Source organism: Phymastichus coffea, unplaced genomic scaffold (assembly GCF_024137745.1).
Source record: "Phymastichus coffea isolate CEN01 unplaced genomic scaffold, Cenicafe_Pcof_1.1 PCOF00129, whole genome shotgun sequence".
Taxonomy (NCBI): Eukaryota; Metazoa; Arthropoda; class Insecta; order Hymenoptera; family Eulophidae; genus Phymastichus; species Phymastichus coffea.
In genome coordinates this window covers 23,170-36,970 of record NW_026706940.1, presented here as the reverse complement: position 1 = coordinate 36,970, position 13,801 = coordinate 23,170, and the positions used below count along the sequence as shown (strand labels likewise).

Sequence of the window (13,801 nt, the reverse complement as noted above, 5' to 3'; positions counted from 1 at the left end):
GTACGCCAAGCCTGCGATTATTATAGTGTACTCACATGATTTTTCATAAGCACACAAGCTTCGCATGTAAAGAAAATCCCAAGGAAAAGAATGTCGATAATCGGCGATATGTTCCGTAGTGGAAGTAAACGAATCGAGTGATGGAACTGATGGATGCGAGAACATACCGCTAACCCTTAGCAGATATATTCAATGAATATTGGTTCCGGTTACAAAGAAAATTGGCTGCGAGGTCACTTTACCATTTAAATTACAGTCGGATTCCTAAAAGATTTTTCGACGAGCACCAGCCGAGGAGCTTTCTTTTGGTCCTACTTTCTTGTGTGCCTTCTAATGTACATTTCTTCATAAGTTTAAAACTGATATTTCGCATCAGTTCAATCGTCGCGTAAAGTTGTGGTTTGAAGTAATTCATTGTAAAACGGCGTCACCAGCAGCAATAATTCTTAAAACACTTTTAAAATCCGTATCATTATTCCGCAGGATGTTTTTCTTTTATGCCGCCTTTAACTGTTCCTCGCCTTTACAACATTTGATTGATCGTTGACCAAAAGATGGACGTCGGTGACGAATTCATCGACGAGCACGTCAGCTACTCATGTATGACTACTTGACGAATAATGAAGTGTGAGCATGCTCATTCTTAACACACGTGCATTATCGATGGGTGGCCATTTTAAATGAGGCTTCTAGTCAGCAGCTGTGAGTACTTGAACACGGCGAATTGTACGCTGCGCGATTCACTCTGTTCTACTTCGAAAAGTTGTGTGCGTTGAATCCCTAAGAAGCGCTGATGAGATTGCGCCTTCACTATAACGCCTTGATAAACTGCTGTACTATATCCTTCTCCTGCACGGGTGTTGGCGATTGCAACAAGCCGACTAATTGCCAGGTACGTAAATTGACGCGAGCACGACATTAATATCACAACAATGAGTTTTTCTCTCAAATTCATTGCAGATCAATTCTTTTTTTTATTTTCGGATAATAAAGTAGCATGATGATAGGCTGCACAAATAACGTCTTGATAAAATACTTTATTTATACTTTATGCATACGCTCTTTACAAAATACTTGACACATCTGCTATTTAGTTTAATGCTAGGTTCGGGTAATGCACTAAGATATATATCTAGCGCAGCTGTCGAGAGGCAAAGAAACAAGGTAGCATATAGATGAATCCGTAGAGATGTTGCATTTTAATAATATACATCAGCTTTGATCGAAGTGAATTTAAAAGCTCTTATCTTGATTTTTTTTATCAAAGTCATGCCATATTATAGGTTGAAATATTAACGGTCAAGTACTATTGTAAAGCTCGTTATAGTGTTCGACTAGGGTGATCTATTAGTAGCGAAATATTCTTTTTTTTTAACTTCAAATGATTCTTTAATACATTGAGTATAATTAAAAATAAAATTGTATCTGGAATAAAATATTTTTGTTGTAAGTTTACATTTTATGTTTTACCTATTTAAAAATGTATTCTGTCGTAATAATATTTAAAGTATGAAAATTGTCTGAAGATAGCCAACTACTAGTGCCTTGATCCTATAGCTTGATCATTAAGTTAATCTATCAAATTGTATAAAATTGCAATTGTATAGTCATTTTCGATTTATTACGTTTTTGCACTGTATTACAAATACCAAAAGATACATGGTTTGATTTTAAAAACATTATTATTTCCTAAAAGAGACTACAAAAAAAGAACTCATCGATTTATAGAAAAAAAACTGTTAAAAATGTTACAGTAAAGGGAGTATTTCCAAATTATTTTGCTTTATTCATTTATAACTTTCAAAATTCCAGCGAATCAAAAAGATAAATTGGTTTTTTTCTTTGTGCGAAGCCCTTTCGGATGACCTCTGAGTAAGAGAACGTACTTAAATATTTCTTACCACTCGTTGTCATACGTTTCATTTATTAATGTTAGGACATATGTTGACACTATGAAAGTATAATTGTCGGTTGATTGTCATGTTGATTATAAATCCACACCAGCCCCTATGCAGGTATTATACGTCGAACAGACTGACAAATGGTTGTCTCATTATGCGTGATACGTAAAAAGGAGAAAGCGCGCGGCGAGTTGGTGACGCATGCGCAGAAATATCAGGGTGAGACGACGCGGCTTGAAAGTTGTCAGTGCTTAAGCGTGCCTGCCTGCAACTGTGCGGCGTATGTCGACTTCGTCGTTATATTCCGAAATACCGTCTACAGAGTGAAATTACATTGCACCTCTGTGAAAACATGCGATTGACCAGTACTGCCGGGTAAACAGATATCGAATTAGTAAGGTAAGCCCATGAAAAAGTGAATAATCTCCTGTGTAATCGTGGAACCGCCAAAATGTCTCTCCGATCGACGCCATCTTGATGGTTTATGTTGACAAATTCATCTTACGTGTGCGTTCAGTTCAGCTTTTTCTCGTGATTTTTCAGTCAAAAGTACGTGAATTCATTTTTACATTTGTAAAATTTTTACAAAAAATAGCTCCTTTAACGTTAACCGAGCTCAAATGCGTATTTACCAACTGCCGCTTCCATCATTATGTATAGAGATTATAGCTTGTAATTTAGCTTCGTAAATATTGATTGTGCAAGTGATATTTAAATAAGTTTTTTTAGTTTGAAGGTGAAATTTGAACAGCCAAAGAGTTCAACATGTTCTATGCACACTTTGTTTTGGCCAAAAAGGGCCCTTTGGCCCGTATTTGGTTGGCAGCTCACTGGGACAAAAAGTTAACTAAAGCTCATGTTTTTGAAACCAACATTGAAAAATCTGTAGATGGTATTTTACAGCCAAAGGTAAACGTCTCATATTTTCATTTGTCATTCATCCATCATTATCATTTTGAAGTGTTTTAAAATTAAAAATTATTTTTCTTTTATTTAACATTTATTATTCATTATAATCTTAATCTTAAATTATAATGTTATTCATGATTAAGTTTATTAACATTTTCTATTTTGTAGGTGAAAATGGCTCTGAGAACATCTGGTCACTTGTTGCTGGGAGTTGTACGTATCTACTCTCGCAAGGCAAAATATTTGTTAGCAGATTGTAATGAAGCATTTGTCAAAATCAAAATGGCCTTTAGGCCAGGAATGGTTGATCTACCTGAAGAACACAGAGAAGCAGAAGTGAATGCAATTACATTGCCTGAAGTATTTCATGATTTTGATTCAGCTATGCCGGAATTAAAGTAATTTATTTATGTATTGGTTGTGAACAATGCAAATTTTTTTTTTGATCAAATATTTAACATTTATTTTTCAATATTTACAGAGATGTAGATATTGAAGCACAATTTAGTTTGAATCAATCAAGAGCTGAAGAAATCACTATGAGGGAAGATTACGGTAGTTTATCGTTAGTAACACATGATCAAGGTTTTGGTGATATGAGTTTTGATGTAGAACCTCCAGAATTACTTCGACATGCTTCCAATATTGATGCCCCTTTGGATCAAAGGCATATGTTGTTTACTGATGATGGTGCTGGCATTGAAGCTGCTTTGGAGCAAGAAAAAGAGGCTGTTGCTGGAACATCTTCAGGAGCTCAACCCATGGATATTGATACTCCAATCAGAGATGATGGCTTTGGTGGTCACTTAGGACAAGATATGATCTGTAAGTACTTTTGATTAATACAACTATGACTTCTTTTGGTTTTACTTCTGGTTTCACTTGTTAATGGCATTTATAAAATCACTTTCAGCTGGTGGACTCTTTGAAGGCGGTCTCTTTGACGAAACACCAATGGGTGATGTACCTGTCCCAGATGTAAGCTCAATGGGTGATCAGCAAGATCCCAACGCAGCCGCTGTGGCAACTGCACCCGATGATTCGGACGAAGACATGGGCGATCACTTTGGTGGGCCAGCTTCGCCAATGGGTGGCATGAGTAGCGATGGCTCGAGGCCCGCATCTCCTGCTGGTGGTCTTGATGCAGGGGGTGGACGAATGAGTGTCGCAAGTCGACGTTTTGCCACTCCAGCACCACCAGCCATAGCGGATGATCACATGATGGATTGTCACGACGAGCAAAATATTCCTCAAGATCAGTCGAGTTTGACACACGACGAAGAAGAGAGTTTCGCTTTGGCGCCGGTTGACGCATCAGCTCTAAAAGGATTCACCAAGGCCAAGCGAAAGAGAAAACTCATTGTTGATGAGGTGAAGAATATTTCCGGAGAGGAAATGAAGGCACAATTGTCAGACACGAGCGATATTGTAACGACACTAGATCTTGCACCACCTACCAAAAGGTTGATGCACTGGAAGGAAACCGGAGGAGTAGAAAAGCTGTTTGCTTTACCTGCCAGGCCCATTCCTGCAAGAATTTTGTTCAAGAACTACCAACGACATTTGACCAGCAAGACCTATGATCACGACGACTTCGGAAGATTAGGTGGCGGGGAGGATGATATGCCTCTTGAGCAAATGAGGGACGAACACAGGGAAGCTGAAGCTGTATTTGAACAGAGTGGTATTCAAACGAGGCGATCTACGCGCAAACGCAAGGCACCTGCCGATGAAGAGGTATAATATTTTATTTTTCAATTTTATTTTGTTAATGATCGAATATGACTTGATCATTCTTCAATTTATAGCCATCATCGCCGTTGCAACCAGATATAACACATACGTCGGCTATATCAGAACCAGTGGACCAAAGCGTAAACGCGCAACTTCCTCCAGTGGTATCACCGGTTCAGGTGCCAGTCCAGGAACCGGTGGTTCCCGACATTAGTAGCATCATGTCCGGTGTCGATCAGTCGACAATGATGAATGCTGGCGCTGCACCTGTAGAGAATCCACTTCTCAGTATGGAAATGCCACAGATACCAGCCAACGAAGTCAGCTCGTTACTTGGGACAGATCACCACGAACCTCTGCCACCTACCGATGGTATGCCGCAGATGGAAAACATGGGATATGATCAGGTATTAGATTCATTTAATTTAGACGTCCTTCTTTCTCTGATGTTTAAAAGCTCCGAATTCAATTTAATTAATTTTATACATTTTTTCCAGAATGCACCTCCTTATATCGGATACGATGATCAGCATCCACAAGCTCACACACCTGGTGGAATTTCGGACAGAGGAGGACCACATACACCGTGGAATCAAGAAGATTACGAATTTCCACCTTCTGTCGGACCGGTAAATATAGCTCTAAACTTCAAAGATATAATAGTTTTGTATTTTTGCAAATGTTGATGTTCTTTCTATGTTTTATAGCAAGAGGAACAACAAGTAGATGAAACTTATGAACAATTTGAAGAGCGTGTACTGAACAAACGTGCAGCGCACATGTATCATGCTATTAAGAGTAAATTTGATAACAGGGATACTTTGACTCTTTCTGAAATGACGCACAAAAACAGTCGCAAACAGGTATGCAGACTAGATTATATTTCACTTTCTAGTTTGATTAATATGTGTTATATAATAATGTTTTTTTCATTGTTCATAGGCGGCTCAGAAATTTTACACACTGCTAGTTTTAAAGAAATTTCAAGTGCTGGAAATCAATCAAGAATATTCCTACGCTGATATATTCGTTACCAAAGGTCCAAAGTTCGAAAATCCAGCGCTTTAAATTCATTATTCTTTAATTTTAGTTTGCAAATTTTTAACTTAAAATACAGTAGGTATATATTGGCATAACTTTCCTAATTTTTCATTTTTACAAACGAACGCCTATCGTATAATTGACGAGATCGCGAGTATTTATTTCTTATTGATAAAAAAACTCGGTAAATATAAATATATAATAAAGATATGAAAGACTAAGAAAAATATATTTCTACACAAGCTTTGTTAGATGCTAATAATACTAAAGTAATCGTTTTGGGTTTTATGTCCAATCACGTAAGGCAGAGATATTTATATATTAGATTTTTCAACGTGCGTTAATGTAAAAACAATGATTTTTTTTCACCGTTAGTCAATTAAAATAGTTTTGTTTTCCTTTATTTTATTGCAAATTGAGTTTCAATATGAAGTAGTATTTTACTCCATTATAGATGAAATAGGAAGATTGAAACTCATTTACAATGAATTCGACACGTATCATAATTTTATTATTGAAACTCGTGATGAAATAAAGTATTTAAAAGGGAAATACAGTGTAAGTGTACGGCATATTTAATAAATAGAATTTTATTTCGCAAACTGAATCAAAAACCGTAAATATTGCTAAATTTTAAGAAATTCTTGCTTTTAAACGTCATACCTACTTTTGTATTGAATAAAGTTGAAAAACTTTATCTTGCATTTTTTAACTTAACAAAAAACATGCTATTTACGTGATTAGCAGTGATTCTTAAAATGGCAAGAATATGTAAGGCCATTTCATTTTATATAGAAAATACAACTTCATTTAAATTGGATTTCAGTTTTCCCGTAGATTCAATATCAATATTGTGCAAAGAAAATTATTATACTTACTAAGTGACAATTAAATTCTCATTTTCGTATTATAACGAGAGTTCATTCAACATTTTTAATTATTTTTATAGTATGTGTACTTTTAATAAAAATTTTCTAATGAAAATGCAGGTTGCAAGAAAGCGAAATTATCTGTATTGCGTATTATTAAAAGTGCGACTTTGAGTGACAAATGTTACGTTCTAAGAATTATAGTTTAATTGTACGATCTATGCTCTTGTTATAGATTGAATTCGATAAAAAAGCGAATGATGTAAAATATTTTGTTAAAATGCGGAAATAGTGTTTGCCTCGCAAACTTGCGCGATTTTTAAATTGTGACTATGTCGGTGGAATGGTATGAATATATTGTCTAGAACTATATTGCGATGGGATCATACGACAATGCTTCGATTTTTTTACAATTCTGATTTGTAGATTCGAAGTTTCGTTATGTTATGCAAATCCCGTAAAAAAATTGAACTATAAGTATACTGTTTGTAGATAAGAATATACTAACTAAATAAAGTAATAATTAGTAAAATAACCAATGAGTAATGAAATAAGCTTTATTTCAAAAGACCATCTATTAATAGTACATGTGTATTATGAATAAGCATGTTCACTTCGTTGCAACCAGTTAATTATTCGCCAAGTACGTACAAGATAGTTGATTCGATTGTTCCGTGTAATGGCTAAAGAAATTAACAAACATCCGTCGATCATCCAAACTCTTGCAATCATGTAAAAACCGAGATCCTGGATTTTGATTTTTATAAAAAGTTGATGATAAAAAACAGTCTGTTAGCGGAGTAATAAACTAATCGATAATCATTTAATATTTTAAATAGACTCAATCATCAAGCTCGCCACACTGCATGGCATCGCCGTATGACTTGTCCTTCTTTTCTGGGTCCAGCTTGATCATGTCGTCGATTCGTAGGATCGTGATAGCAGCTTCAGTTGCAAACTTGAGAGATTTAATTTTTGAAACAGCCGGCTCAAGAACTCCCGCCTTCTTATTATCTCTGATCGTGCCCTCATACAAATCTAGTCCAACCCTAAAAATTATAATAATATTAAATATAATTAATGCAGAAGATTAATCAAATAAGCAACTCATAATCGCCTTAGATTCATTGCCATAGCACAAAATGTAAATTTACCATTTGAGGTGAGCATGATCGACGACTGTTTGGCTGGAATTATGGTAAGCTCGCAGCTTGGCAACAAGATCTGTGGCGTCCTGCGCCGCATTGACAGCCAGTGTCTTGGGAATGACCAACAGTGAACGAGCGAACTCAGCGATTGCAAGTTGTTCTCGAGAACTCTAAAAATATAAAATTACAAGACTGTTTTTTTATTGAATGCATTTGCGTGCTTCATTTTATTGTGAATCACTTACCAATGAAGTTGCAAAGTTCTCAAGATAGATAGAAAGTGCCGCCTCGACACAACCACCTCCAGCGACTACACTCTTGCTCTCGAGAACTCGTTTCACTGCACACAAAGCATCGTGCACGGAGCGCTCCATTTCGTCACAGTAGAAATCGTTGGGTCCACGCAAGATGATCGAACTGGCTGTCCTAGCTTTTGGTCCTTTGATGATGATCAATTCGTCGTCGCAAATCTGTTCTGTGTACACCTCAGAGGCTTCTCCAAGATTACTAGCTTCGAAGATTTCCTCGCCTTCCATATTAATCAAAGAAGTCGTGAAACTAGCACCAGTTGCCTTGGCGATACGCTTCAAATCTGATTTTTTACATCTACGCACAGCCATTGCTCCGGCATCAACGAAATACTAAAAAAAATATTAACAAATGTATGATAGCGAAAATCTACAAAAGTTGTTAGTCAACTTTTTGTACCTTAAGGCACAAGTCATCAATTCCACCAGTGCAGAAGATGACATTTGCTCCGGTAGCCAAAATTTTCTGTATGCGTTCCTTAGTAATGTCAGATTCTCGCTGACGGATAGAGTCAAGTTTCTCTGGATCATTGATAAGTACTTCAACACCAAGTTTCATCTTAGCTTTCATCAATCCGAAATCCAAGCAAGCAATCTTAGCATTGGTAATTTTCTTAACCATCAATTGAGAGGCAACTGTGCAGTTAAGAGCATAACCAGGAACAAGGACTGACTCCCGAACACTTTTACCATGGGCTTTCAAGACATTAACCGCGTTAATAGGGTAAACAAAACCTCCTTTGCCATCATTGATTTTGACAGCGTTTGCAGCATCCACTACCATATTACCGAAAAAATCTGAGTCACTTTGAAAGTATTATTATAGAAAATATTGAGAGAACTGCTTTTAATGTAAATCAAAACAGATAAGCATGTAATTATTGATGAATATTGATTATATATAAAAAAGGATACGCATTGATAATTTTACTAGATATTGAAGTTTTGGCTACTTGAATCAAACAATCCTTGCCAAGTTCTTCTACACTAACTGTCAAGTGTTCTTGAATATATTTGCAAGCTTCCCTGAAAGTAAAGTTGAATACTTTAATAAGGAAAATTATTTATAAAATATGATTTAAACTAAAGAAATTTCAATTTACTTGCAAGCCAATCTGTAACCACCAATTACAGAGGTTGGATGAATCTTCTGTTTAACAAGTTCATCCGCATTTTTAAGTAATTCTGCAGCGATAATAACCTACAAAAAATTATGGAATAAAAACATATTAAAAACAAAGGAATAAAATTCTATTACAGATTTGAAATATTTCTTGTCAAACTTACAACTGATGTGGTACCATCTCCAACTTCTTCATCTTGCAGCTGTGCAAGTTCAACCAAAACTTTTGCTGCGGGATGTTCAACTTCTAATAATCTGAGAATAGTCGCTCCATCATTAGTAATTGTTACATCCTGGTAATGGTAAATATATTATAACTTAACAGATTATCAAATAAATATTTTAAATAAAGTAAACCAATTTTAAAAAATCACTGAAAGACTTACACCAATATCATCAACAAGCATTTTGTCCAGGCCAACTGGTCCTAATGAACTTTTGACTATGTTTGCAATAGCTGATGCAGCCATCACTGTGAATAATTTTAGTTATAGGAGTCATGCTCAATTATTATGAATTACTTTCATAATTATTTTCTAACATAATTAAATAAAAGAATGAATTTAAAATTCATTAATTCTATTCTTATAATATAATTGTGAATTTTATACATAGCGATGAACTAATAGGGAAGTCTATCACGTTCAGCAATAGCGTAGACAGATATTTTAACCTTTGGAAAACTCAATTAACAGCATAAGTAAATCAATAATTTCAAATTTTTAAGTCAGCTTCAGCATAATATAAAAATCATAACATATAGGCGACATAATTATAGAATAGCGTAAATCATAAATAATTTGGTAATTAAATGTGTTGTGTAAAGTTAAAAATGTTAATAATGAATTTTAGAGTAAGTCATTGTGATGGAGGTTACAGACTTACCATTTTGAGTGCGAACCGGAGCACCGGATTGCCGGGTGCCACCGACCGCCAGAGTACTTGCTACCGTCGACATTTCTTCGTAATTTGTACGATAATCACTGGAGTAAAGAGAATCAACTAAAAATCAGACGAACACGGCGTCGAGAGAACTCAACCGCGTGCAACTCGAGTCTTTGGATAAATAACAATGGACGACTTTCTTCGCTTAAAGTACGCCTGCTGGAACACATTCCGTTGTAAAATGGAAGCTCATTGGAGGACACACAAGACGTTAGCGTGCGCATTGGTCATTATTGGTGATATCACAAATGCCGGCGCGCTAGGGGATTCATGTATTTATCGAAATAATTTTCATGAATCTTGTCATTTATCTCTTCAGTAATATTTATAAGTTTTATGAAATATTTTTAAACAAGAATTAATAGCGATTTGAAAAAAGTTTGTTTATGTAATAACTGTAGTTCTCTTTCTTTGTAAACGAAGTAGAGGTCTCGCGCATGTAAGCCGAATTTGTGACCTTATATGGTCAAACTTTAGGAACAGTTTCTTAAATTCTTAAATTTAACTTTTTGTTGTAAAATTTTTTTGTAAGTAATGAAGATATTTTAAAATAATTTAATTCATAGTAAATAAATTAAATGTTTAAAAAGAATTGATTTTATATCGACGAAGCTATACATTATTTACAAACTAACCATAACAATTTTATTTTCAACTTATTTTTTTCTTTTTTTCCTCTTCAACTGGCATGGAATCAAGTGATGAGTTTCTGAACGTTTTGCGTAATTTATCCACTTCTGATTCCTTTTCATCCACGCTCCAACGTACTGTTAATCCAGTTGTCTGTGAAATTGGCATATTACTAACAACTATATCTTTAGAGCCACCTTCTTCTACATTGTAAACAGTAAATAAACTATAATATTCAAGTATATTCTCTGAAATAAAAAAAGGTTTGTAAATTAAATTGTACAGTAATATAACTATCAAGATAAATTATTCAATTATTCAAATTTTTACATAATATATAGCACACATGAATTTTAAAAGAATATAATTTTATTCAATATATAAAAGTAATTTGTATTTCTTTTATTCATTGACAGTATTTTCCATAGGACATAACAAAAGTTATTTAGAAAATTGTACTCACCTACAACTTCTTTTTCTAATTTATACTCAGCTGCTATATATGATGCAGTGTACTTTTTAGGATTAGTTTTACGATTTGACAATAATTCTACTGCTTGCCGTAAGCTTATTCGGCCAGGTTTGATTTCAGGTGGCTCATAATGTCCAAATGGAAAGTCTTCATGCAAAAGCCTATCTTTAGGAAGAGGTCGATTTGGATTTTTTCTTTGGTCTATTTCTTGAATCTATAAATATATTTTATAAGAATAAATCTATATGTCACTTTATAAAATATCTAGTAACCGTCTGACTGCTGGTATGACACTTTTAAGCATAATGCTGTGATGGATTCTCATCCACCATTAGTTGGGAGACACTTGCATGGAAATTTATGATTAGTTATCATTTTTCTAGAAGAAAAAATGTCAGCATTCAGAAGGTTAATGTTAATGTTTTATAATAATATACCTCGGTACTATTAGATGTCACATAAACTTTTTTCAGATTATCGTTAAGTTGTTGATCTTTCCTTTGAGCTTTTTGCTTGTAATCTGGTTCTACTACATTATAAAACAACCTTACATGAACTTTATAAACTACTCAAATAGTTTGGAGATAAAATGTTAAGTACTTACATTTATTAACTAATTCTATTTGCTGCAGTGTGGAATCATATGTTGGAGCAGCTTTTGGTTTTTCTCGGGAAATGATTTTGTGTGCACGATTTTCTATATTCCAATTCCTGAATGGTTTAGTCAATTTAGAGCCAATAGATCCCATAATTAAAAAAGGGCTTAAATTCCGAAAACATAATTATATTGAAAACATTATCTATATGACATTAATGTAACATCATGCAACATGAAAATAATATACACTTCAAATGATCTTTGCGACATATCACGTACATGTTTTCACTTCAGCGTAATTGTAAGGAGGTGATAATACCTTCGCGTTACTGGTATTTTGTTTAAAACTAATTTTCTTTTATGAATTCATAGTTTTTCATAAACAATCTAAACATCCGTATGATTTTGGAATCGGAGTATGGATTTTTAGGTTACGAATAAATTATTCGACCCCAGACAAGAGTGCAGACGATTATTATTGGTTTCGTCTCATAGCATGAGTAGAAAAAGGATAGCAAACAAAATTCAAAAGACTCGAAAGATGGGTAGTAGACAGAGGTCTCTCACAACCGTGCAACAACCACACAAGTCACAACGCAAGAAAGGCGCCAAATTTCTTATGAAAAACTTTAGTTTCTTCAGTAACTGTAGATATCTTTTTATTACTTCTATGCTTCGCAACGAATAATATTTATTTTATTCGTTACATCCCAAGATGCATCTCAATTGTATGACTAATGCCTTGTATTAATTTTATATCATGGTAAAAGAATTGTTGATCAATAATCTGCAACTATTTGTTCAATATGTACTACTGTATGTATGTATAAACACGTATATGCACGTAAAAACAGACTGACACAGATCAGCATTCCAAGATGTAATATATAGGCAATACACGATTTATAGGGCATTGTTCAACTAAAAATGAAGTAGAACCTTACAATAATCTGCAAGTCATTCTCTTTTAAAACAATGTAATATAGACAAATGCTAAATTAAATGTTTTGAAGAATTTTAAAGTATATTCCCCTTATTATTCCCTTAATCAAAACTAGCGCATCCCATCGCTTCTATAATAAATAGTCACTCGCGCCATGAGTAATTTCTTTTTAGGACGCTGGCGCTTGCTTTTACTCGGTTGTGCGCGCGAATTAAAGAAACAATAAATAAAAGAGCTCTCTCTCTCTCTCTCTCTATCTTTCTCTCTCTCTCTCTCTCTTCCTCTTTCGTCTTGCAGGCAGAACAGAACAGCGCAGCAGCTTACATAGCAGAGCGCGCGGCGCGTGCCTTCGCAAGCTGGCAGCAAGCAGCGAGTGGATCGGAGTGAGACAGCTGCAGCTCGCGAGCACTGCATACCATAATCAAACTTGTGTGTGTTCATTCACTGACACACGCTATCTTTCTCTCTCATACGGTAGCGCTGAATACAAGGATAAAAGAGGCATGCTGTAGTGTAGGCGAGACAAGGATGAGGATAGGCGAGATAGATGTTTGTGTATATAGGTATATACACACGCATGTAAACCAAAGCGGAGAGCAGTGCAGTGCAGCGCGCTGGCGGCGGCCGCGAGAGAGCACAGAGCGTGAGTGTCAAGTCGGTCCCCAGGAATGTGGCACTTCAAAATGGCTGCCAGTTACTTTAGTAATTTACGGCCGTGTCTCTCTTTGTTGTCGGCCGTGCAGCCGTGATCGAGTGAGCTGCAGCCAGGTTGCTCCTTGAGCCATCTAAGGCACGGAGTTGCGATCATCAGCAGCTCCGCCAGCCTCCGTACTACCATCTTGACCCAACATCCCGAGCTTGAGCACTGAGTTCGCTGATTTGCCGCCGCCGCTACTGCTGTACTGCTTCTACTGCTGCTGCGACGGCTACTGCTCCGATTCTACTCTCAGGGGCATCCGTGTGTTTTGTTATTCTCTTCGTAGCACCAGCCTTGTCGTCAAGGTCCATGCTACACTCAAAAGCTGGCCAAGTATGCAACCTCGTCTTCGGGATAAGGTGAAGCTGTAGTGTGCCAAAGCTCAAGATAACAAGAAGTTTACAGAAGTTTGCTGAGGTCTGCCGAAAATGACCTCCTGGTGGTTTAGCGGTTTCGGGCATTACCCTGACTTAGTTCTGGTAT

The 13,801-nt window shown here is 35.7% G+C and overlaps 3 protein-coding genes across 8 annotated transcripts; 1 reads left to right on the top strand and 2 right to left on the bottom strand.

Annotated features, from left to right (window-relative positions):
- Positions 1 to 2,165: 2,165 nt before the first annotated feature.
- Positions 2,166 to 6,975, top strand: LOC131671601 (double-strand-break repair protein rad21 homolog). Its single transcript, XM_058948147.1, has 9 exons — positions 2,166 to 2,300; positions 2,631 to 2,810; positions 2,979 to 3,208; positions 3,292 to 3,635; positions 3,724 to 4,547; positions 4,619 to 4,951; positions 5,042 to 5,173; positions 5,252 to 5,407; positions 5,487 to 6,975. The coding sequence occupies exons 2-9, from the start codon at positions 2,667 to 2,669 to the stop codon at positions 5,610 to 5,612; spliced, it is 2,289 nt and encodes a 762-aa protein (XP_058804130.1). The 5' UTR covers positions 2,166 to 2,300; positions 2,631 to 2,666; the 3' UTR covers positions 5,613 to 6,975.
- An 18-nt stretch (positions 6,976 to 6,993) lies between these two features.
- LOC131671599 (T-complex protein 1 subunit alpha) lies at positions 6,994 to 10,118 on the bottom strand. The gene is made up of 9 exons (XM_058948140.1): positions 9,919 to 10,118; positions 9,420 to 9,505; positions 9,198 to 9,326; positions 9,014 to 9,111; positions 8,826 to 8,936; positions 8,311 to 8,716; positions 7,848 to 8,243; positions 7,609 to 7,772; positions 6,994 to 7,503 (listed from the first exon to the last, which is right to left on the bottom strand). The coding sequence occupies exons 1-9, from the start codon at positions 9,989 to 9,991 to the stop codon at positions 7,296 to 7,298; spliced, it is 1,671 nt and encodes a 556-aa protein (XP_058804123.1). The 5' UTR covers positions 9,992 to 10,118; the 3' UTR covers positions 6,994 to 7,295.
- On the bottom strand, positions 9,996 to 13,459 carry LOC131671600 (protein NDUFAF4 homolog). Of its 6 annotated transcripts, XM_058948142.1 has the most exons (6): positions 13,320 to 13,459; positions 11,685 to 11,842; positions 11,518 to 11,609; positions 11,072 to 11,294; positions 10,614 to 10,856; positions 9,996 to 10,134 (listed from the first exon to the last, which is right to left on the bottom strand). In XM_058948142.1, the coding sequence occupies exons 1-5, from the start codon at positions 13,457 to 13,459 to the stop codon at positions 10,630 to 10,632; spliced, it is 840 nt and encodes a 279-aa protein (XP_058804125.1). In that variant the 3' UTR covers positions 9,996 to 10,134; positions 10,614 to 10,629. The 6 variants fall into 6 exon arrangements, with proteins under 6 accessions (XP_058804125.1, XP_058804124.1, XP_058804126.1 ...); XM_058948141.1 differs by lacking the exon at positions 9,996 to 10,134 and having other exon boundaries at positions 10,557 to 10,856; XM_058948143.1 differs by lacking the exon at positions 9,996 to 10,134 and having other exon boundaries at positions 10,557 to 10,856; positions 11,685 to 11,791.
- Positions 13,460 to 13,801: the final 342 nt, after the last annotated feature.